At 38.9% G+C, this 25,864-nt stretch overlaps 1 protein-coding gene and 1 long non-coding RNA gene across 2 annotated transcripts in view; one reads left to right on the forward strand and one right to left on the reverse strand.

Annotated features, from left to right (window-relative positions):
• LOC137131790 (sprouty-related, EVH1 domain-containing protein 2-like) overlaps positions 1-10,215 on the reverse strand; it is a 22,746-nt gene extending 12,531 nt beyond the window's left edge. The window contains exon 1 of the mRNA XM_067513551.1: positions 9,658-10,215. Within this exon, the coding sequence (XP_067369652.1) occupies positions 9,658-9,683 (26 nt within the window). The 5' untranslated portion in view covers positions 9,684-10,215. The remainder of the gene's footprint in view (positions 1-9,657) is intronic.
• Positions 6,063-25,298, forward strand: LOC137131803 (uncharacterized). The gene is made up of 3 exons (XR_010915039.1): positions 6,063-8,145; positions 11,579-11,655; positions 23,733-25,298. It is a non-coding gene; the product is annotated as an uncharacterized lncRNA (long non-coding RNA).
• The last annotated feature ends 566 nt before the right edge of the window (positions 25,299-25,864 follow it).

Raw genomic sequence — 25,864 nt, forward strand, 5'->3', positions numbered from 1 at the left:
GTAGTAAAGAGGAACCTCAGTCTCACTACAGCTAAAACCACCCAACTGACATCTCATATTAAGTGTAAGATTGAAACCAGCTTAACCACAAACTACCTGCAATCACACAACATGACAATTCAGAAACACTAAGAGCGTTGCCAGTAAAAATATCAGCTATTATTGAAAACATTAACAAAAGCTCGGCATAACAAGCAAAAATACAAACGTGGCCATGTTTTTACCTCAAAAACAGCCCAGATAGAAGCTACTAGGTGGCATTTGTATAAGTCGATAGCAGTTTATTATAGAACTAGATTCACATATTGGCAGAATGTTTGAGGGCGTTTCAAGCCATGACTCTGCCTGGTCCTAGCTGTGCTGAGGTGGGAGGTGTTGCACCAGGACAAGTCAGTATGAAACACACACACACACACACACACACTCACGCTGTGTCATTAATTTAAGATTCTCTGAATGAACATAAATTATTCAATGATGATGCAGAATGCTTCTTGGTTGCATAATCACAAATGCAAAGAATATTTCTTCGCTTCATATCTTTATGAAGTAAATGTCTTTTAATTTCAAGCTGCTGGTTGGATAAAACAAAAAAATATAATGTTGTGTAATGTTGGGCTCGTGAAAATTTTGCCTGCATGCAACCAGGTTCCCTGGTTTTAGGCGAATTAATCAGGACATAAATTAAACAAACTGAAAAACAACAATGGTTACACACACGTTAGTACCCTTAATGAAAGTATTTACTTATGTCACTGGGCTGCATTGTGTGTCTGTTGGGTTACACTAATATTTAAAAAATGTAACTTTAACTGAAAAACTGTTATTGAAAAATATGACCAGCTGTAGCCGAACTTCACACATTTTCCTAAAAACTCCCCCTGCAACTTATGACACGAGATAATACAATAGAGCTTAAATACAAGACATTCTCAAGCATTAACATGAGAGCCACCACCCTCATGGGGATTCAGTGAACACGGTCACAATACGAATGAATGATCTTTCAATAACAGGATGTACCTCTGCGGATTACATAGATGCTGCAGTGTGTGTGTGTGTGTGTGTGTGTGTGTGTGTGTGTGTGTGTGTGTGTGTGTGTGTGTGTGCACGCATGTGGGTGGGTGGGATGAAGAGAGAAAGAGAAACATAGGAAGAGAGAGAGCGAGCGAGGCAGAGTGGGAGTGAAAGAGAGGTGTTGTTATATAATTAGCTTACAGACAGTCTCAGTCTTGATGTACACACACAAACACGCACACACACGCACGCAGGTGGCAAAACTGGTTCACCAGCTCCCACCCACACGCATTCATAAAATGTACTGAATGACAGACAGACAGACTGAGTAACAGCAGACAAACAGCCCGTACAGAATGGCAGCGACCACAGATTCACCCACAAGATTTGATGTCATAACACACACTAAGTAATTGCTTCATCTGAATCTACTTCTAATCATTTCCATTCAGATACTAAACATTTGTGTGAATATTAAATACACACAAATTTAGGAAAACATTGAATAAGCAAGTAGAAGAGTAAAATCGCTGGTGGCAGTAGCCATAATTCTATAGACAGATTTGTCATTTGTCAAACCACACCACAATGGGAGGAGACAAAGAATCATTGAGGTTCTACATAGCCGTGTGGGAAACTTGAATGGCAACACAAGAGATAATAGATTTAAAATAGAAATGTCACTGTCTATTTATATATCCATAATTTCTTCCAGGGTAAGGCTAGAAAAGCAGCTTACAGGTGCTACACCTGCTAAAATTAACTGTGTAACAGGTTAGATTGGCTCATTTAGCAGGGTTTAGATTTTATGCTGATGTGAAAATTTGCTCTGGGTACAAGCAGGCTACCTTTCAGGGGAGCAACGCAAGTGTGCCATTTTTGTAGTTTTACATGGTTCAAAAGCCTTTGCATGATGAAAACTAATACAGAGGTAAAAGGGGATTTAGGTTAGTTAAGCATATAAATTACCCTCATCGTTGAATATACTGTGTATACTGTCACAACAATACTGTAGAGAAAGGTGGGTAAAGCATCATTTATCCAAATAGCAAAAAATAGTAGCACTTTTCTATCCACTGATATTATGCAGAAATTAGTTATGTTGGTTCAACCAGATAAACAGCTGCTTTCAGGTGGATGGAAGCTCACCTTTAGAGGATGAAAAAGTTCTGCAATGCACCACACATCCAGACCACCCACTTACAGAAATAACATAAAATTGTGTGCTATAAAAGCATGAGCGCTTCCAGATACGTGATACTGGCTATCAGCTCTCTGAGATGAACTTGTCACAATTTGTGCCGTCTCGTGACCCATGTCTGCCGGTCAGCCCTGTAATCTGTGGTTGGGACACACAGACAGCCACGACCAGCAGCAACGCGCTGCTTTAATACACTGGGGAGTGACCACACATTCTGGCACAAATACATGCAGACACAAACATACAGTACACTTGGGAAGTGTTAATCTAATTCTGTCTACACAAATGTTGCATGAGGTGTTGATGCTAAAAAAAGAACTGTGGCGCCCACTTTGAGAAAAGGTGGCCGATACACTATTTATAATCCCCCATTTGTGCTGAATGTACACGCACAATAACGTTATACACGGTTTTCCCCAAACATTGTGGTTGCCTGATGTACAACTGCTCAAAGCACATTAAATTTTAGACTTCAAACACTTTGCAAAGTTTCTGTTAGGTAGAACAAGGATGTAAAGTGCTGCGTGAGAGGTTAAGTGATGACTCATCTTAGCAGGAGGGGGTAACTTAACACCTCACTGATAAGGAGAGGCAATTCATGTATCACATCCTCTTCTGATTCAATTTGAGTTGTTCAAGATGATTGGGTCAAAGGTACAGGGTGTGTCTGGCTTCTACTTTTAAACTTTCTGCATAACCTCTCTACAAGTTCCACATTTGCTTGGTCAAAGTCTTGTGACTACTTAAATGCACCTTTAGACCAGGTTTCTGTTTTACTGCCTTGTACTGCCTCCCACTGTGACTCACAAGCTCCTCCAGCTTGTTTAGATGGCATTCAGCATAAGAAGATAATGTTTGAGCCTCAGGCCAATCACTCAGAGCACAGGTTACATACATACCAATGGTTACAATGAGCACGCTGCATTCATTTCACATCCGGCAGAATCAGAGCAACATTTTCACCAGCTTTCTGTTTCATTCATGCAAGTCCAATATTTGCTCCATTTGGGTCCCTACTTAACTCTTGAGGCAAACATTCCGCTGCTGTGTTCATCAGTTTGTTGCCAACTTTGTTTTTCTGTTTTCTAGTGTTGTGCAGGAAATATTTAGTGAGTTTTTAGAGATTCTTCGCTGGAAAACCATTGGAGAGTGGTGAGACTGAGTCAATACAGTAAATTCGTGGGCTGACAACAATGAGCTTAAGACTTTATAAAGCTCAGTAGAGCTGAGAGGAAGTCACGTGAGCTCACTGTAGGTTCATAACTGAGCAATGTTTTTGAAATTAAGAGAAGAAATGTCCAAGTTTAATTTACCCTTTCTTTAGCCAACAATGCAAGTATGCAACACATGTACATTGGAAACGTGCCTTTTTCAAAATTAGCCAACTTTCTTTAGGTACAAACATTTTTGTATCATTCAGTCTTCAACAGCACCATTTTAAACTTTGTATTTCAATGCCTGTTCCACACAAACAAGTCTGTATCATAATCAGGAAATGAGCTGTGGGTGGAGTACACACCTGCAGATTCCTTGCCAAGACACACTGGAGCTGTGTCAGTGAACTCTTATGGTCCATTTGTTAATTTTATTTGCCTGTAAACCATGCCAACAGTGATACTCTGTCTGTATTTACTATCAAAACCCCACAAAATTATAGCTGGAATGAACAATTGTTTAAATATACACAATATACATGGAAAACTATTAGCAGACTAGCTGGACCTTGCATATACCTGGCATGGTCTGTCTGGACCGATATTGTATTACAACAATAAGAGGAGACTGGAATTCACCTCATGTGTGACAGATAAAAAGGCCACTAAGGGCAGCCCAGCCAAATGTGATAAGGACGGCTATACTTCCTCTGATAAGGAACTACCGGCCGCGCCTCTGCCCGATCAACCGAACCACACACACCCACGCATGGTCCACCTCTATCTGCAGCACCACACAGAAAAACACATGCAGTGTCTGCAACGATCAAGGAGTGACTGAAGGGCACATCACAACCATAATTACAAAAAAACAAACAAACTAACTAATCAAAGATTGTTTATCAAGTGTAAATACAAACCATCTGCTGTGTGTGTAGCTGCAGTTTAGTATTCACATTTCAATTTATTTATGATTTGAATGGGGTGCTAGGAGGGAACAAATAGGTGAAAATGATCACTTATGGGAATCATAATATGGAAAAATTTAAACAGCAAGTACTAGAAATAACCAGATTTCCATGAATTAAAAAAATAAGTAAAAATTGAGATATTTTGAGTTCCATGCAACATGAAGAATTACTTGCCTTTTGTATAAAGATCATTTTTTAAACTTCCCTTTGTCTTTTATTAATTTTCATACGAGAGTGTAAAAAAGAGAGAGGCAAAGTGAAGCGAGTTCATTCGCAACTATTGATGCTGGTGGTTGCTGAGGGCATGTTTGATTGACTTTCTATCAGTCAACTCTGGTTATATGGAGCACTCACATGTGTACGCAGCACAAGACTCAGGCTGCTGGTGTGAGTGAGAGTAAACTGAAAAGACAGAGGTCAGTAATATGCAAAGGCATGTTAACGGATAACATCCCATAGCCAGCCGACCAATCAAAATGTGAGTTCAGACCTATTCATGATCATTAACCTCTTATGGGGCAAAACAGAGCCACTTGCAGGTATTCATTTTTAAAATGAACGTAAACACACACGCACTGCTCTCAGTTGGACAGGGTAGGGAAAAAAAGGTCACTTTATTCTGATTATTACAAAAGTAAAATTAAAATTGAAACCAAGCAAGGCCTCAAAATCACAGGGAAATAAGTCTAATAATTGTGGAACTTCAGGTCAAAATGGGCAAATGTTCAGAGCCTAATTATGATTCTTCTACTGCGTGATATCCTGTGACTACACTGCAAGCAAAAAATGTCTTCATCTGCAGTCCCTCCGTCTTTACTGCAGTGGAAACCATCTCAAAATAATCTGATTGGTTCTAAACCTCTTACAGGCAATTGAAAAGCTAAACAAGACCCGCGATAATTCTTTTTATCCTCTTAAACTGTTACCACTTTTGGTCAAACGTAAACAATGAGAGATTTTCTTTCTGTCGCTGCATTTCTGATCACGTTTGCCACAAGGTGTTTCTACACAGGTAGACTTTATTAACATAAACTGTCCAGTGTCACTGGTTTATCTGCTCACTGGACATCCTGTAATCCAGCTCCAAAGCACCAGATCAACGAAAAATGATTTGCATAATGAACACTAGGATGACTGTTCTCTTAGGGCTTCCCTAGTGTAAATATGCTGATATACAGTTGCCCATATTGCACATGATGAGCAGCAATGCTTCCTGATGCTATCTGTGGTTGGCTTTAAATAGCCTCCAGGTTAAATTCAACAAGCCTCTGCCAGAAATAAATTGAAATTGCTGTATTACTGCACTTAAACTAAATATGAGAGTACAAAATAGACATTTTATGCTTGAAATATGCGTGAAATATATCCTAGAAAACCAACTTACAAAAAAAGAATAGTGGAAATAATGAGCTAGAACAGCAGAGCACACAATGTACAGTTGTAATAGTCTAAATTATTTTGGGTTTATCAAGATACTGTGTTGTAAAATTAAGAATAAACCTAAAAAAGTGAAAGTTCATGAAATTCATTTACCGAGGAGAAACTGGGTCTTTAGTAACTAGCCTCGTGGATTATTGTATACTTGGTGTGACAAGGGAAACTCAAGCCATTATAATATTGCTCATCCAGTCAGCTGATGAGTAGAGATTAGTTAAAAAACAGGCAAACAATCCGGGTTTATTGTTCGGTCTCCAGATATAAACAGCTCAGGCCATTATATAAAGGCTCCGGATAGCAACCAGTGATGAGCTCCTCTGTAAAACACAGGAAACACTGTGAACAAGGATCTGTTCCACATGATGTGTGTGTGTGTGTGTGTGTGTGTGTGTGTGTGTGTGTGTGTGTGTGTGTGTGTGTGTTCATTTTTTTTCTGGGGATTGTTTTGCTTCTCCTACTTTTATCTCCTTATAATTTTTCTCTTTATCCCTCACTTATGAAATAACATTTGGCTTACAACACAGGGTTGGCTGCTCAATACGTCTTTCTGAGACTCTTTTCCCACTGTTCTATTGGCTGTTACATGTTTACATACACTATATGCAAACACAAGTTTACTCTGCACAAATAGAGTTTGACAGTTGAAAATGTTTCAGCTAACAAACAGATCAACAGGAAACGTCAGTTTTTGTGTGCAGTCTCTCAGAATCACTGCAGAAGGGAATGTCAGTGGCCATTTTCTACACTACTAACAACCCCAGCTAACCAGAATGCAGTGCAGATCCAAAACATGCTGGATTTGAAGTCAAAGGGACTAGTCTCACTTTGACTACACTGCCTCTGTTTTTTTGCTCTTAATATGATGTTATTTTTCCCACAAACATTTAACAAACATAAGAATCCAACAGATCAAGGTCCACTGGCTTGGTGATGCAATGTGGAAACTGTAGGAAACCATTTTGGCAAAATAAGACACAATGTTCATTGAGGTAAATTGGTACAAATGATTTAGCATTAGAATGTGAAGGTAAATTTATTCTTATTCTATCAAAGTATGCAATATAACTTTAAGTTTTTAATTGGAACCTAAACTACGTAAGAAAAACAACAGTTGGTAGAAAAATGTCTTTTACAATATCTCATAATTATTACAGACTTCCATGCCGGTCACATTTTTATAGTCTCACTATCAAATGCCTCTAACGTATAAGAATAACTTTGAGGAACAGAACAGTCCTGATGAGGGAACATGGAGACCTGCTAACTCCTCACTTCTGTGTTTGCTAGTTGATGAGTGCTTTTTGTTCAGGGATGGATTAAATTTCGTTGCTATGTTGACCTTAGCTGAATGTCATCGGGCATCTCCTGTCTGATACTGACTGTGCACATGCTGACCCTGCAGCAAGACAAACCAGATCAATACATCCTTTACTTGCGTATTTGGTCTACAGGGTGTGTATGTGTGTCTACTAAAGATATCATGTACGTCTATATAAAAGGTAAAAAACATCTTCAAAAGGACAGGGCAAAACAAAACCATAGAGAGATATTTTGGTTCCTGTTGTGTAATAAACCATTAGCAAACCTTTTTGTTATATAAAAGAAGTTATCAGTAAGAAGTGGTTCTATAGTAAGCAATTGTGTTTGTACTCAAGTTGTTCATAGATTTCAATTCGGACACTCTGCAGCCCTTTTGAGTGGTGAAACACTTCGCTGGTGGTGTCTGCCTAATGAAATTAATTTATAGGATTTTCTACAACCCCAAATCTGTTCTTATTATTGGATTATGATGGTCCTGAGGCCTTAACAAACCCCAAATGATGAAAATAAAAGCAGAGAAAACATTCATCAATCTGGAAACACAACACCGTTTTAGAAAAATGCCACAAAGTAAAAGACATCACCAAATACCGACAAGAGCTGCAAATACGAAAAACACAACCAAATAAAGGAAGAAATTGTTTAGGTAGTTTGTTGTGGTTTGTCTGTTTCCATGAGCTTGCTCATATTTCATTAGGTGGGTTCTAACGGCCACCCAAAAAGGCTATAGCTACCTACAGAGCCGTTAACTGCACATTTTGAAACATTTAAATTTAGCCTTTTTTAAAAACAATTCTTATACATATTTGAATGAAAATCTTGTAACTTATATTAGAAGGCAACAAAAGCTTTTATTTTGCTAGGTGACGTTGTGGTACGTCGCGGGCGTGGCCCAAATTGTGCATCACGCCATGAGAAAAGAACTCCACGTCACCACCATGGAAACGGAAATGGAAGATACTTTAAATTAAGTTTTGTGTACTTAAAAATAGCTAACAGCTATATGACTTAGAACAAGACCGCCAAGATAAAACAACTGACTGAGGTGAAAATATTAAATGTTTAATTGTTTCCTAATATGCAAACATTGACGTTAAAGAGTGAAGTAAGGTTAAGTTAAGGTTACATTTGGGATGCTAGCTTGTGTTTCTTATGTCAGCATTACATTTTACCAATAGGCCTGATTCGGGTTGTGGACACTTTCCTTTGCCTCTGTCTGTCCGTTTCACCGGGGACAGACACACATACTCTATGTAAACCGGCTTCCTAGAGCCGAGTACGGCCAGCAGGCATGAATGGGGACAGGCTGAAGGTTAGAGGGATTTATGAATGAGCCGGCGTCACGCCACCGCAGCGCAAACATCTCCTCCGGTGCCCTTCGCCCTTCCACCCCCGCAAACAGATCTGCAAAGACAGGCATACCCACCCAGCACTGCCCCGCGCAGTTAATACAGAAACAGAAAAGTTGTTGATATAGGCTAATGACCAGTAATTTCAACAGCCGACTTCTTTCATGCCTGCACAATTACATTTTAACTCCATACCTACATTTAGAATCCACTATAGTACGTCTGCACTGAAATGCCTGAAAGTCTTTTTGTTTGTGCTTAACGACATTCGATGGCGATAAAGCTAACGTTAATTTAAAGATGTAAGAGCTTTCAAAACCTAAAGGCAAGTGGGTGCAATCTAAACGGGTCCGTGGGCCTACATATTGTAAGCCACGGCTTTATTTTAGCTACGTTTTGCAAGACGGAACAGCATGATGTGGATCTGGCACACAGTATATTTGGCTTGACGCAAAGGAGCAACACGCGTTGTTGTTTTTTTTTTCAGGGCAAGTTGTCGTTTACAATCGGCATTTTTTTATGAATGGAGCGCGGTAGGCTATGCAAATGAGGGCGATTGAGAAAGAGATGGCGGATGAGGCATATCGGATATCTCATATCCTGTGAGACTTCCCCCTTCGGTTGGAAGCAAACACACAGATGTGGCCAAATGGCGAGGCAATATCGCCTCTGCAAACGCCGTTCAGGGTTTCGTTTTTTACGGAACAACACAGAAAGAAGAGGCGCGAGCTCGCTGCTGTTTGAGTATTTATAAAAGGTGTAACTTCGGGGCGTGTTTGAGTTTCTATGTTACGCTGTAACAGGGCCTGCTCTCTCGTTTCAGATCCTTTCAGAAAATGTTTCCGATCCACCCACGCTTATTCCCTCCCTCCCTCCTCCTCCTCCTCCTACCCCTCCTCCTCCTCCTACCCCTCTTCTTTCCTTCTTGCCTTCTCAAGACTAGTCTACACGAAAGGTGGGGGCCCTAAGAAAAAAAAACCTCTTCTACATGACTGTCATTGCATTGGTTCACACCAGCATTAAGCGCGGAATCTAATCGATTGAACAAGTCAAAAGAGCAAAGTATAGCACACAGGAAAATCAGCTCTGTGTGGAGAGCTTTAAGCTGCACATTCCACCAAGTTGCACCAACCATTTCCAACTTGTAGACACTGGGAGAAGCGAAAAAATGGGAGATACGAATAGAGAAATCTTTGAGCCATACTTACTCGTTTGGGTGTGTTTCTTCTATCATTTTCTCGTTTCACCATAGGTAATGTACCACGGCGGTTGCATACTTTTCGCTCGTCATTCTTTCACCGTGGCTCCTCCGATTTGTCTCCAATTCCGCATAAATCCCCCCTGCGCCTTTGTGCGAGTGTCGGCTCTCTGGCTTGCTCGCGACTGACGGTCCCTCCGTCCGTTTTCCTCACTTACCCCCTATTTTTCTCCAGAGCCACCAAGCTGCTACCTGATCGCAAATGTCCCTTTTTCTACAACTTTAATAACACATCGCCTTCAGAAGGTAAAGTAGACTACATGCAGACGAATCCAGTTCTTCTTCTCGCTCCCTTCTCTCCAAACACACACACGCACGGACACACAAGGCACACACTCCAATTTTAAGTCCTAAGGCGCATGTTTTCGCCGACGAGTCCGGTTCCAGTTGTGCGTAAAACGCGCGTCGTCGCTGTTGTTACCGAGGGGTGGCCCCGCTAGAGCCCCATCTCTCTCTACTCCATGTTGGATTGCAGGCAGCAGAGTAGCTCCAACGACGCCGGGGGAGGGAGGAGGGAATGAGAGAGGGTGGTGGGAGGGGAGGAGGAGGAGGGGAGGGGGAGTGCAGGGCGGAAGCTGTGACGTCGATCTACATTTTCGTGGAGGGTCCACGATGGCTACAAGCCGTAGGGGCCCCAGATAAATGACCCCCATTCCTTTTCCTTGATTTCAAATCCGGACATGTCACTTTGTTCTTATATAAAATTCCTATTGGAATATTATAGATTTTCCATGGTAAATTGAAAATGCCAGAATTAGCCGACCACTGCATGTTTTTCTCTCAACGCACTGGACAGATTTTAAATTTGATTAATCCAGCATCGAAAATTCCATAGCACATGGTTAAATAATGATTGTCACTACAAGAAGTTAGTTATCTTGGGATTCTTACTTATAAAATATTGATTGAATGTTCTCTTGCATTTGAATGTCTGAGGGAAAAAGATCAAAGTTAAGTCTGGATAACCTCCACTGGCGTCTCTGATGAATCAGGAAAGATTAAAGGAGTTTCCAAGATAATCTTGTTAACTTTTGACCACCATTGCTTTTTAAGACCCACAGGTAATCCATAGCAGCCTTTTGTGAAGTCACCTATTCTGCGGACTGAGCTCTTTAACACCTATTGATCTCCTAAAGGTTGGGGGAAGTTAAATGATTGCCACTTGTGTTTTCTTTGACTGCTGCCACATTTGTTCTTCAGCACTTCGCAGCTGCATGCATGGTTTCAGGTACATACTTCGGAGACAATCAACACGTCTTACTTTAATAGTGCGGTCATGTAGCACCCCCAGCTGGCGATTACTACATCCACCATTTGTCTTCCAGACTAAGTAAAGTAAATGTTTGTGTAGTATTACTACATTTTTCTGTGACATTAATGATTATCACTTTACGCACATACTGCACTGGCAGTGTGGCCTTTCAATCAAGGGATCAGCTGACTAGATTATAGACTCACTAGCAAATATCAATTCTCACCATTGTTCACAGTCAGAATATTCAAAATTCAGGCCATTTAATTGCTTTGGAATTTTATATCACTAAATCAGCTCTAAAGAACAATCTCTGCATATGATGTCTTATCTTCAATGTAAACTAAAAAACAGGCTACAGCAACCTTCACACTAAGGGCACAGGGGAATAATTAGAAGTTAAGACTGGAGCCACTGTGTTTCCCTTGTGTTTTTACTTGCTAGAAAAACTACTTGCATATGCATACTGTGTCTTTTGAAGTTACATAATTTTATTGGTTGTTTTTCACTGTGAGCTTTAAGTTGTATGTTTAACAAACAATAATTCAGATATGCAACCATCTAAACTGTTTGTGTCCTGTACACTGGCTTGACTATACCATTTTGTTTTCATCTTCAGGAACATGTAGAAAAACACCTGGCCCTGCCTGAGGACCTGGACTTTGGAGCACAATGATCCATTCAACTTTGAAGCTGGTAATCATACCCACACTTGTCAGTTTATAAAACTGCAGCTTGACTTATTTTTTAATAGAACCAATTGTACTAATTATTTATGAAGTTGTAACTTGTAGATATTCTATTCAAATTTGAGAATTTATGTCATCACAATTATAGTATCAAATTATTATTTCAAAGAAGCATCAGCATCAACATTTGCACACAATACTGACCACATTATAGTAGTATGCATTTGTCATCTTTAGTGCAGACTGCCACCCAGTGGTGTTAAGGTATAAATGGAAACATTTAGACAATTGTGAGTCTTAACATGTGTAGAGCCATTACAAGAGAAAATATGTTCTCAGGTTGCCAAACTGTATTGTTTAAGACTGCTAGAAAAAATACAAATACAATTAGATGTATCTAAATAATTTTGACTAGAAACAATGAAATTCTTATTTTTTGACTCTATATCATGCAAACTAAAAAGGTATTAAGAGATGTCGCATCAGTTTAATGCATTTCAAAACATTTAGACATTCCTTATTTGGCAGCTAAATATTTATTGACTCTGCATTGATTTTGAGGTTGGCGTATTAACTAAAACATGGAAAATTAACATTTCTAGAGGTCTCTGGAGGTCTTCTTGCATTGTATCCTTTTCTGTTTTTGCCTCTGAATCCTTGTTAAAGTACAACTCAGTAGGTATAGTATGGCTTTCTTTTAACAATGCCTGGTTTCTGTGAATATGTGTGTGTGTGTGTGTTGTTTTTACAATATCCTTATACTGTCCTAGTATTTGCTTTATATTCTGTATGTACTTCATGCAACAGACATTTCCCCTCAGGGTTATGAAGGGTCATTCATCTAAAGCTCCTTTGTGTATATAAACAAGCAATGAGTCCACACACACAAAGTCAGTCTCACATTCATCATCAGTGAACTAAATTCTACAAATGTCACTTCAGATTTTGTCAGCTGATTTAACTTTTTTGGTGGAAGAATCGTATCAGGCACATTTATTATTTATATTTTTAAAATTTGTATATGTATTAAAATGTATCTGTAGTTGTATTACTGTCTCTGTAATTCCACATATTTCTATAGCTATTTCTTCATCCTGTACTAAATGACTCACACAAGCTCCAGTGAATACAAGTAGGCTAGACACATTTTTAAACCAACAGAAAATACATCAGGATAGAGGATGGGCATAATTTTTCCTCTTTAGACTGCTTTCAGCTTATTTTACATATATTGGAAAAAACAAAGCAAACTAACAAAACCCCAATTAAAGTCAGGTGGCCCAGATGTACTGTCCCTAAAAGCAGGTACTATAATAATCAGTATTAATAATCAGTTTTAAATAAAAATATTAATGTTGTCACTACTCCCCCCCCCCCCCCCCCCCCCCCTTTTTTTTTTTTGAACAAGTAATTTTGGCTGCAGTTAGGTTACCTGCGGCATCAGGGAGGAGTTTATGTTTTGTTGTGTTCAAGGTTATAGTGTGTTAGGCATTCCTCACACACAACCGCTCTTAGCTGTGCGGTTTTGAAAGAAATTCAAACTAAGTCATAAACAAAAGTTATCTTTTAAGTTTTACATGAAAGAGGAATAAAGAGAATGAGGGTCCAGCTTTGGAAGTGTCCTTGGGCAAGACGCTGAAGCCCAAACTGCTACCGGTGGGTTAGGTGGGCCCCTGGCATGGCAGCCACTGCCATCTGTCTGTGAGTGTGTGCGTGCGTGTGTGTGAGTGAATGGGTGACTGAGAAGTAACATTGTAAAGCATTTTGGATAAAAACCCTACATAAGCATTAATTTAAATCAGCACTTGCTAAGACTGTATTTTTTTGAATAATGTTAGCTAGTTATACTTCAGTGAGTCGGCTAACTGTTAGCTAAGGTTTGAGAAGCTAAACAAACTCTCGGTGCCTGCAACTGAACTGGATTAGCTTTAGTTGGAGTCAGGTGTAACATCTGAATCCCAACAAGGTAAGCTGGTCTGTTATTGAAACTATGTTTTGGCAAATATTTAGTTGATTTTTGATGTGACGATAAATAAATAACGTTTGTGTTAAATGATTCAAATTAGGTTTGCAGCAGATTTCTAAACTTGATCCAGTCAAGAATAGAAACATTGCTAGCTGGCAACAGTGGTAAGTGTTTCTAATGTGTATTATCTGTCTATGGTTGAAATATTGGGTAAGTTTGCACATTTCGCAAACACTTTTTCACTACAGAAAACAACGAAACCCTTCGCCCATTTATTTTTACACTGATCTGTAAGTTAGAGTGGATTTACAAGGTCATATTCAAGTTAGTGTAATGAGTAATACTAGTGGAATAAAAATAGTACCGATAAGAAATTGCCAACATTAACTGTTTCCAGCTTTTAGCCGTGAGAATTCCCGACTTTCTCTCTGTTCTGTAGCTCCGGAAACCAAATATCTTAGAAGTTTGGACAATTGTTTTGACAAAAAACAACACAATGAAGATATAACTTTGGGATCTGGCAAATTCTAATCAGTTGTTTTTACTATTAGATAATAAATTACATAATGTAAATTGTATTTTGGTCTGACTTTACTGGTCTGGTGTTGGTCAGTAGATGGGTCAGGTTTGTCTATTAAACAGAAACTTGTATCACAGCCCCCATTGTTTTCTTTTTCTCTAGTTATGTTTCGGTTTCAGTACATGTTGTGGCTGTAAAATATGACCATTTTGTGTTGCTTTCTGGTGTGGTGTGCTATCTTTTGTTGCAGTACTCCGGTGTACATAAAACTGGACGGGTCATTGTTTTAAAACTGTTGTTGTATAGTAGTCACTTAAAGATCATTTATACATTTGATTTCTTTACACTCTTTATTAAAACATAGACCCAAGGTACAGAGTCTATACCACATTGTGATTAGGATTGTTCTCATCTGCATTAACAACTGTAGCCAAAGTTAGTTCTGATTTGACAAGACCGTTTTCAGGGTTGCAGTCTGTAAACGAGCATGTGGGGTCCTTCATTACTTATATTTACACATGTTATCAACTTTGTTAAAATAGGCGCATTGCTTGTTATAGTGAATTGTTTGTGTGTAATTGTTGCTGTTGCTTGTGCCTGAAACAGTCTCTGGACTGCTTGAGTATCCACTTTAATTATCAATTCAACAGAGACGGCAGAAACTGATAACCTGCTCCTGAATTCATCTGCGGTATTGGCGGCTCTTATACAGTAGCCAACCATTATGAACACTATGTATTCATGCATGTTGTATCTTTATTTTCCCAAAGTTGATATTTTACACACAATGTAGTCTTTATCTGAATCACTAACATCAAGAAAGCACAGCATGCACATAGGATTTAGCACAGATGTTTACCAAGATAAGGCAGAAATCTAAAGATGAATTATGGGAGTGTAAGACTCAATATTGGTTCACTCAAATGAAAAATTGTGATTGATAAGCAAATTAATTGTTTTATCTAGCCCTAGTGACAAGGACAGTCCAAAAGAAAATACGAAAAGAAATGGAAAATAGGGAAACAGCAAATCAGCAAAAATAAGTGGAAAAATACAAACTGTTGGGACAGTTTCCTTAACAACAACAACAAATAAGTTAAAAGTAACAACAACTTTAGCCCCAGTCACAACAGTAAGTCTTCGAGGGGTCCAATTTGTCACTAATTCAAACCACACCACACTGTGCACCCCCTCTTCATAGAGACCTCTCATGAGTATCACAAAACATTAATCAGCCCTGACTCTCTGACCTCACTGCATCCCCTGCCCCCCTCGGCCAATCAAAATCAAACCAGACAGCGTCTCTCTGTCTGTAACTTTGTACATAAAAGCCTTCTTTTCCTTAAACAGTGCTTACACCCCTGAAGCCCCACTTCCCCTTAAAAACAACAGTGGCACTGCCCTGCACACTAATGACCCCCACAACACACATGTATCTTTCCAACCCACCTCTTCCTCCCTCCATCTACCTATCGCTTTACTCCAAATGCAGGTGATAAATGAGGTCTTCTTGAGTGTGTGGTATTAGGTTAAAGGTCAACCTAAGCAGTTGTAGGATTTTAGGGCAAATGGAAGTATTTGTTAAATACCTGCCTCCCATTCCACCAGTCACCACAAAACTCTCCAATGGTATTTTCCAGCAGAGGGAGACAGAGACTTATTTAACCACTCAGTCCTCCCAAACAATGAGACAATGAAACATTGTTTTTGTCCTTTTGGCTACAGTACAAATAGGCTTGTTAAATTTCTGCTCTTGACGCTACCTTTAATCTTAAAAGTTCTTCTATATGAACTCGTCAGTTCAAAGAGAGAGAAATAAATAAATAAATAAATAAACTTCCCTATTTTATATACTCTACAGACCTATTTAACAACTTTAGTCCACTGGCAGAAAATATTTATAATAATTTTTTTTAACAAAGCCAAAGTCCCAGTCATTTCAAAATTTCAACAAGAATGGAGTTCAGTTATAATAACTTTTTCTAGCTTTTCTTTACAATGTTGCCTAATTAAAAGTTATTTTTCACATATTGTAGTTCAGTACTCCAAAACAGAATTGTGAGGTAAGCTGGTAATAAAAATTGTAAGTTGCAGCCGTACATCCCATAATCTAAAACATGTATGTCGGTGTTGAGGGGTATGCACATTTCTGAATATGTTGGAAAATCAAAATATTATGCTTGCATTGCACACTAGATTGGTTCAACTTCACCAAAAAATAAGTGCAGTGGTATTGCCTGTCCTGGGGCTTTTGAACAGTCACTTTATGTATTATTTTGCACCTCACCATCCCTAAGCAGTTCTCTTCGCTCCAATCCCCAAAATATTAAGACCAAGGAAAGCATGCAATTATCGTTTGACTTTTAATGATTAATTATTACAATTACAAACAGAATTGCTAATAAATTGTAATTTGATTAATTCTTTAATCGAGGGTTGTTGTACTCAGAAACCGATTTTTTTTTTATGAGCATGTTGATCTTTCCTGTATTTGGTGGGCAAATAAAAAGTCCTGTGTTAACCTGTGTGTGTGTGTGTGAGTGTCTGTGTGTGTTTGTGTGCGTGCGCCTGCCCTTGTGAGTAAGGTCGGCATTGGGGTCATCAGTGTTTAGTCTGGATTCTTCAAAAGTGGCGACTCCAGGTGTCTGTTCACTAGTTTAATATTTATCCTGTCATTGGTAAAAAAATAGTAGATGCAAGTACAATATGAAGTGTGGAATTTGAAACACTCATATATCAGTGATAATTTGATTGTGGTAAATTAATGTAATTTTAACTGTAAAGAATGCACATGCTGAAGTTAAAGAAAAAAGAATGCATAGAACCTGTTAGTCATGATTTTAATTTCATAGAGTGAAAACGGCTCAGAATGCAGCCGTTTTCAACATATATTATAACAATACTTGTGACAAAAGTGTCAACAATCAATCTCTAGCCCCCCAAAATACACACTCACTCTTACACACAGCTTGGTCTCCATCGGTCCAGCAGGCGTAGTAATGGTTTTGGGAGCCATAACCTGTCTCTGTCGGCAGGCCCTGTGTGTGCGACAGCAATTTCTTAAAGAATCTGCAGCAAACACACACACAGACACACACACACACACACAAAAACACACACAAAAACAAGGCAGGCACTTCTGAGAAACACAGAGTAGTCACTTACAATTACATTTCATCGAAGGGTATGATGTACAGTTCTGTCAAGTAGCCAGCAGGCCCACAGGGGAAGTAGAGCGTTTTTGTTTTTTTTTCTTGATTGACCATAGTCTTTCTAAATCTGCCTTTTTCACAGGCAGACTTTTGAGCAGTTAGCAGTTCATTAAATACAGTCTAATACAAAAGGTCTGCAGTATCTCTTCTGAGATAATGTTCATTTTTTGTTGAAACTGTCTTACTGAGGATTATTGAATAAACTTTTTAATAGTTTTGGAAGATATAGTTTGTGATGCAGTTGAATAATTTTGCATTATATTAACTTTTTCTGTTATTGTCAGCTCCATTTTACAAAGTAAGTTAATCAAAATTTAATGTAGTACAGTAAAGACAACAACATGACAACTATTTATTGCAGGACTGTCATACTAAACTGCATTTTTTAGTTGCACCCCCCAAAAAAGAAAAAAAAAATGAAACAGTTGAGCATTCTCTGAGATAAACACAGAAATACTGAAACTACGTTGACAGTTTTTGCTCCAGTTTCAGTTGATTGTTGCCAGTTAATATGGACAAGAAGAGCAGTGAGCTCACAAATTAGCAGCTACAATTAGAAGAGTGCATAAGTCATGTAAAGCAAAATATCCTTTTTCAAAGGACTATGGACTCTTGCATACCTTCAAACTTATTTGTTTCCCACATTTCTTTATAAACTAAAATTGATGCATTCACAAAGTCAAAACAAGTCTTTAGTAAATTTATAATATTGCATCACAATCAAAATTTACACCTTAGATGATGATCCAGATCTTGAAAGAATTACTTTAAAGTGTGATGTGTGCTATGCTGTCACTTTTTTAGGGCTCAAATGGTATTAAAAGTAATTTTCAAAAATTAGAGGGAATTGCTGGTTGCTTATCTACCCTAATGGATAGTTCCATCACATGTAAGCTATGATGCTGCACACATCAGAAAACCCAAGCATTTGCAATTATTCATGACAGATCTGACATAAACAGCTTATCATCTGTCTAAAGCCTGCTGTAAACATATCCACTGGTGATCAACCAACCTAACTTAATCTCCCACTTAGATTTCCAAACAAACCCTGTGCGACACACAGACCTTCATGTCCACACAGAAACACACAGACACGAAAATGCTTCACAGATCTTAAATCTGAGTCCGTCAGCAGAGAACAAGCAGAAGTTTATGAGATTAGACGTTTGGCATCAACTATCAAAGCAAGCAACAGCAGAAATGGTCTTCTTTAAAAAGGGATCTGTGTATTTATGTGCATGCATGTATGTATGTATGTATGTTGTGTGTAGAGGGTGGGTGTGTGTGGCCACATCTAAACAAGCTAGAACAGCCCTTTTGTTGGCGAGTTGCTCCAGGAGAGCGTGTTGATGGAGCCGCATCGATGTTCGGATTAGGGCATGCCTCCGTGATCAAGTGCTCAAACACTAGATAAGAGTGATAGAAACACCCTTTAATCCTGTCTAACCCTTTTCTAAATAAGATAGGATCCTACCAAGATCACTGGAGGGGAGGAGGGCTTCAAAGAGCTGCTCAAAGTTTAGCTTCAATCTGGTATGGACAAAATGCTTTATTTTATTCTAAACAGCAAAAGGGGCTTGTGTAAATGTAAATTAGATATGAAAATAACAAAAGTAAACTGAACTACAGCCTCAGTAGATGTCTATGTAATAGAGCTCGAAAGAAGAATTCATTTCGTTTCATCCCGATTCAACTCTTTGGATTCTGCTTGTTACTGTACATGAAAAAGAACATATACAAGCAAAGAGTCCTAAAGAGAAATTGTTTGAAAAACCAAAAGTTTAGGAAAGTGATATTTTTAATGTAATGATGTAATGCTGATCATCGGTTAAGGTAACATTAACCTGGTTACATAAATGAGAAACTTTCTTTAAGTAAATGGGGGAGTTGTTTAGAAAAACTGATTTCCCAGTTATATTTTTCCTGGATATTAGAGAATGTGAAGTTACATCATGCCATGCTAAGTGTTGGGAGACGACATCTTGTGAGGGATGCCCTCAACCTGCTGTAGTGGTTACAATGGTTACCTGTATACCTTTTTTGTGTGTACTTGGTTAAAGTGTGTTTAAATCGTTTAAATATGATGGTGATGGGGCAAAGGTAAAATAGAACTCCTTTCCTGAGCTCTACTGGCATCGCTTTTCAGAATCATGAAAGAAAGTCAAAACACAGCCTCCAACTCACAAACAGAAGGACAGAGGATCCTCATAATACAGTGCACAAAACAAAAATTCAACATGGCCTGATGTCAACTTAATATTCCTATAGCCAGAATTCCACTGCTTGCCTGATGAAATGCACTGATCTCTATTCAAATGAAAGAGGCTTACTGAGTTTTTTGACTATCAATTCAGTTCAATTCAATTTAACTGAACTTTATTTATATAGTGCCAATTCACAAAAAAAGTAATCTCAAGGCTCTTTACAGAATAAAGTCAAGACTATAAAGATGTACAGCACCGTGCAAAAATTCCCCCTTGAGCAAGCCCTAGGCAACAGTGGAGAGGAAAAACTCCCTTTAACGGAAGAAACCTTCAGCAGAACCAGGCTCAGGGTGGGCAGCCATCTGCTTTGACCGGATGAGGTGAATGGAAAATGAAGAGAGAAAAGAAAAAGAGCAACAAAAGCAACAACAAAACATCGAGCAAGTTGGTAGAACCAGTAGCTGCACAGTGGAGAACACACAGCTTCAAAGCCCGGGAACACCTGCAGAAAGGGACAGAGAGAGGGAGACAGAGAAGGAGAAAGACAACTACGGGAAAAAACACACAGAGTTAATGTTATACAGTGGTGACAATTGTGGGGTGAGAGGGACAAGAGGAGGAAAGTAGCACAGTGCATCAGGGGGTGGGTCCCCCAGCAGTCTAAGCCTATAGCAGCACAACTATAACTAAGTATAAACTTTATTTAAGAGGAAGGTTTTAAGTCTAGACTTAAAAGTAGAGAGGGTGTCTGCTTCCCGAATCACTGGCTCTAATTTTGGCACTAATTATAAACAACTATTTTAAAAGGGTCTGAGCAGACAAGCAATTCTGTTGCTTCTCTATAAAGAACTGTATACATATATTACATATACACTATATTGCCAAAAATATTCGCTCACCCATCCAAATAAATGAATTCAGGTGCACAAAGCAAGGTCCATAAAGACATGGATGAGTGAGTTTGGTGTGGAAGAACCAAACGGGATGTCACTAAAGTCCTTATGGGTCTAAAAGCAGGTGAGCGACTACTTTTGGCAATATAGTGTATATTTAGTCTAAGCTTGGCTTTTTTGCATCCGACTACATTATGTTAAATGCTCTTAAAATCATGAATCTTTTTTTTTTTTTGGCTGATCCTGTAAGCTTGGGGTCACCACAGCTGATAATGACGCCTGCTTGGGACCAGCGTTGCGATGTGGACCAGGTTGTGAAACCTTTCTGGCTGGGGTTGGGTGGTTTGGGAATTCAGTGTCTTGTCCAGGGATATTTCCACAAGTGACCCGAGGAGGAGTCGGGCTGCAAACTGCTGACCCTACAGTCGATATGCGGCCACTTTACTAACTGAGCCACTGTCGTCCTCTATTCCATTTTCCTTTCAGTATAGGTGCAAAATAACAGGAACACACACACTAGGTTAAATATATTGGTGCGTGTATCTCTCCTTCACTGGATGAATGGAATGACAAAAATCAAAACCCCGATCTATTCCCAAATTTAGGTCTCTCTTTCTCTCTCCCTTTTCATTTTCACCCCAGGTTTTGCACCATTGTGCCACAAAACTGTTGAAATTGGATGTTAAAATACCTTTGCTTTAGCAACCTGTCAGCTTCAGGCTGATGTGTGAAGAGGTAATACAAGCTAGGCTTTTACTCTCACTGAGCAACTCCCTCCTCTGCACCCTCTTTCATCGCTTCAAAAACTGCACTAGAGTCACACTATCCTTCTCCAAACCATTCTAAACCAATGGAAGCCACAATCTAAGTTCTTGTACACCTCATTTAAAAAAAAGCATGCTGTACTTTTGGTTTTTCATTGTTGACCCTGAAGTTGGATGATTTGCTTTGTCTAGTTACTACAATTACAGAATGACCAAAGAATATGGAATTAAAAAATATTAGACTAGATAAATTTATTTTCCATTGTAGTTACTTACAATGGTATTTAGTACAATAACCCTGCAGATATAAAACATTTAAGGCATTTTTTTCACATATGAATGAAAATGAAATATTTTTGGTATTGGGCCTTTTCTTTGGAAAAAATAAGCAATTTAAAGATGTCACCTAGGACTAAAGCACCAACTGATCAACAGCTTTCGACTTGTCCCTTCAAGGGTCGCCACAGCGGATTGTGTTCCGCATGTTGAGTTTTTATGCCAGATGCCCTTCCTACCGCAACCCTCCCAATTTTTTTTACCGAGCTCAGGGCCAACACCAGGGTGGGCTGTGGTGGCTGGATGGGGCCATACCTGGGATTTAAGCCTGCGGCCTTTGCATTCCAACTCAACGATCTACCACTAAGCCACCAGGGCCCTAGGACAAAAGCACCAATAACAGATTCTTATTCTTTATTTTACTGGTTGGTGGGCAGCAGGGACTCCAGGTGCAGAGAGATGGGATGTTTATATCTTATGTTTATATTGACATTGATGTCGACCTGACCACGTGGATCTTTGCCTATTGTCTGGTGTGGAAACTATGTGTGATTTCTGCCGGCTGCAGTTGTCATTTTTACATGAAAGGTCCCCTTAAAGGCATATTAGGCCTTAATGAATAGCAGATTTTAGAAGTGATGCAGGTACAAAGTTGAAGTGAATACCTGCGAACGAAGTAAATTTCTTGGCAGCAAAAATTAAGATGCCATTAAACATTTAGCATGTTATTTAACATAGAAATTTGCAACATTAAATGTTATTATTACTCCAAATAAATCTGCTCTGCTCTGTCCAACTCTCCCTGCTCTGCTGTGCTTCTCTGTTACCTGCTACGCTCCGCCACTCTCTTCACAACCCTTCAGGTATTAGTAACTGTCAAATCACAATAATTAAGAATGCTGCAATTTCAATTGAATTGAAGAATGCTGCAAAACACAACTGATCAAGCATCCATCAGTCAATTCTCTGGTCAGAAGCACGAGCATTAATTAAAAAGTAATTATCTCTGCATGGAAGGCATCAACAGCACCCCCTTACATAAAAATAAGTTTCTACTAAACAATATCAGAAAAAATATTTGCTTTAACTTTAAGCTTGTATGGATGTGCACATAAGGTAAAATTCATGCAAAATAAATCATAGCTTTCAGCAAATAATGTATAGTCGTTGAGAATTTGCCAAGTGAAGTACTGGCTTAAATTAGGAGTCATGTCCACTAGAAACAACAGAAACATTTTTGAAGACACTTGTCCCTGTAAAACAAATTAACTTAAAACAATCAATTACAATAACATGAGCTGCTCACAAGAAAAATGGCAAGCCATCACACCTTAAACGTGACATGCCCTGAGCGCTCGTACAAACAAGGACTGTTAATTCCTGTCTAGATTAAAAACACCTGTTGGTAAACAAGACAATTATTTTCTTCAGTCCAATGGGAAGCATTGTGTTAATCATACATGCATTCTCCCATGTTAAAAAGCAACCTGATATTCCCCCACAGAAATCTCACTGATTAACTTGAAACTCCTTGCTGCTTAAAATTCATCCTACCAGTGAGCAAGATACTGATCGTGTGTGTGCATGTGTGTGTACAATTGTGTTCTTTCCCCAAGATCCTGGAAAGTGTATGCATAAAATATCCTAGTCCCTAGCGTCAGCACAATTAGCTGTTAAATAAAATGCCTACTCCTTGACGCTTTTGCAACATTTTAATTAGACGAACCAGCTAAAGTGAGGGCCCGTTTTAGTAAAATAAACAGCCCTGTTTGCCAAGAAAAAGCTCCCTGGAGGGAAAGGCACTAAGTGAGGTTGCTTGGGGCAAGAAGTAGGGAGATGGCTGCAGTTTACCAAAGGAGATAAAAGATGTTTATTTCTTTAGGGGAAAAAAATGTCTGAACATTTCCCTCAAACCATGAAAGTACCTGTGCCCATTTACCATGCGTCTGTAGCTTCTGAGGAAATTTAATGGAAACCCATTGTATTTCATGACTGTTAAGGTCTCTGCACACTTTTGCGTAGTTGGATTATATTACAAGGTACAGTGCTGAGAAAAAATAAGGACTCTGTGTTAGGGCGGTATCTGAACAAATGTTTAAGATAGCCGTGCTGTTTGTAATGTTAAAAGAAACCCTTTTAATAGTCTTTGGAAGTTTACCCTATATTCCAAGTAAAGGATTTGACTGATTTAGATATAACCAAATATTTAATGTGTTAATATATTGTCTGTTTTTTTTCCCTTTCAGCTTATCCTGTGAGTTCAGGGTTTCCACTGCCAATCATCAATATGTACCCCGAATGTACAATCCAAATGATCACTTCAGAGATCTTCACTGAACTGAAGGACTGGTGGAAGGAACACATTTATATTGTAATAGTTGGAGTAAAGATCTCAAATTGACCTTTACCTTATGGCATTACATTGTTTATAGTGTCTTCAAAGACACTTCTTAAAGCCGTCAACACATTCAATCCTGTATGTATCTGATAAAACACATGTTCCTTTTTTATATAGTATTTTATATAGTATTACAATAATCTCAATTGAACTGAAATGCACAGAATTGGGGGACGTCTGTGTCTAGGAGATATTTTGAGACACTGCTCTTTTGTGAAATTTCTAAAGCATAAGTCATGTAAAATGTATATTCTGGTTGTGACAAGTTGAGGTTGAATGAGGACGTAAATTGGCACGACACAGTTTGTGTTCTCCCAGATAAGAAATCAAGATTTACTTTTACACATCAGTGAGCAACTCTGCATTGTGTTTTATTGTTGTGTTGCTTCCTAATGAGATTTCTCCTGCCTTTAGCCTCATTCTTCTTTCTTTCTTGCCTCTCCATCTCGCTGTCCAACTGTGTCACTGGGGCAAAGGGGAACAAAATCCCCACATCTCCCTTTGCCTTTGTCTTAAGCTTGTATTTTAGCCAGTTAATTGAACCATTAATGTCTCTAATGTCCTCTGCAATGTTTGCACTTCTATTAAAATCATGTCATATACTATTCTCCATCAACTATTCTCACTCTTGTGCGCCAAAGAGAATATCTTTGTCAGCATTTTCACTCAAAGACATTAAGTCCCTCTCTTGCATTCCCATCTCTCTCTTTTTCAAGACTTTCAGTGAAGTGACAACTGGCATGCTGTCATATCTGTAATCACGTTGTCAGGGCCATTTTCAAACATTGTCAATCGTTTTGTTCTTTGGGGGCTCTAGGGTGGGAAATACATTACAGCTCCAACAGTCAAACAAGAGAATTGTCAACACACACACACACACACACACACACACACACACACACACACACACACACACACACACACACACACACACACACACACACACACACACACACACACACACACACACACACACACACACCTATATACAGATATATGAGTTTAAGTATCATTTGTGTGAGGTGGGCATGTGTGTGCTTGTGGATTTGTGGATTTAAAGATTTGCATTAAAAAAATAGAGCTGTGCCATATTGTAGCATCCATGAGATGGAGGCTGTGCCTGCATTCCGTTATAGAATGCGGTCTACACATTTTCGTAGGCATGTTGCCTCTGTAGAGGGTTGGTCTGGTGTACAGATAATTTCCTGTTTACATCACCAGGTGTTCAGTTGGAGGCATGCAGCTGATTTGCCCTAGCTAGCTAGTTAACTTTGTTAATCTTATATAATTTATGAAAACTTGTAGAATCCCTTGCTAGCTGGTTACTAATTAGGCAAATTAACATGCCTAAAGAATCTTTACATATGTTGGGCCATGAAGGATCCACCCATGGGAGCCTTTGTTGTCAGGTGAGTGCCAGGGGAAAGTAGACCACATTTGAAGGAGTCCTTGACATGAGACAGTCAACTAGAGTTACTCTTAAAATGCAGCTGTCAAAGGATGCAGCCTCGCAATCCTTTTCCCAGTGATAAGAGTTTGTAATAATATAGTATAGTTGCATAATGACGATTGTATTTGCATATGTGCTGTAATGTGTCCGTCTCATGTAAATGCTGCAGCAACATGTACATGATTCAAACATCTGTAATTTGCAAATTGTGTTGGAAATGGGAACCAACAGAAGGTGAAAACGTAAACCTGAAATTGTTCTGTCTCAAGCAGCAACACCACTAATATGTGGAGTAGAATAGAGCAGTTGTTAGACCAACAGAAGTAAGCACACTGCTTGAATTCGAAAGGGATTTTGTGCCTGTGGTTCCCCCTACCATAAAAAAGTAAATGCTTCAACAAACTGAATTGTGGCATTGACATGATGCCAATCTAAACAGTTGACAGGAAGGGATTCAGCCAAATGAGGGAATAAAAGGACCCTATATACAACATACTGTAAATAAAATCATTAATTTATATTCTGTGATA

This window comes from Channa argus, chromosome 1, assembly GCF_033026475.1.
Source record: "Channa argus isolate prfri chromosome 1, Channa argus male v1.0, whole genome shotgun sequence".
NCBI lineage: Eukaryota > Metazoa > Chordata > Actinopteri > Anabantiformes > Channidae > Channa > Channa argus.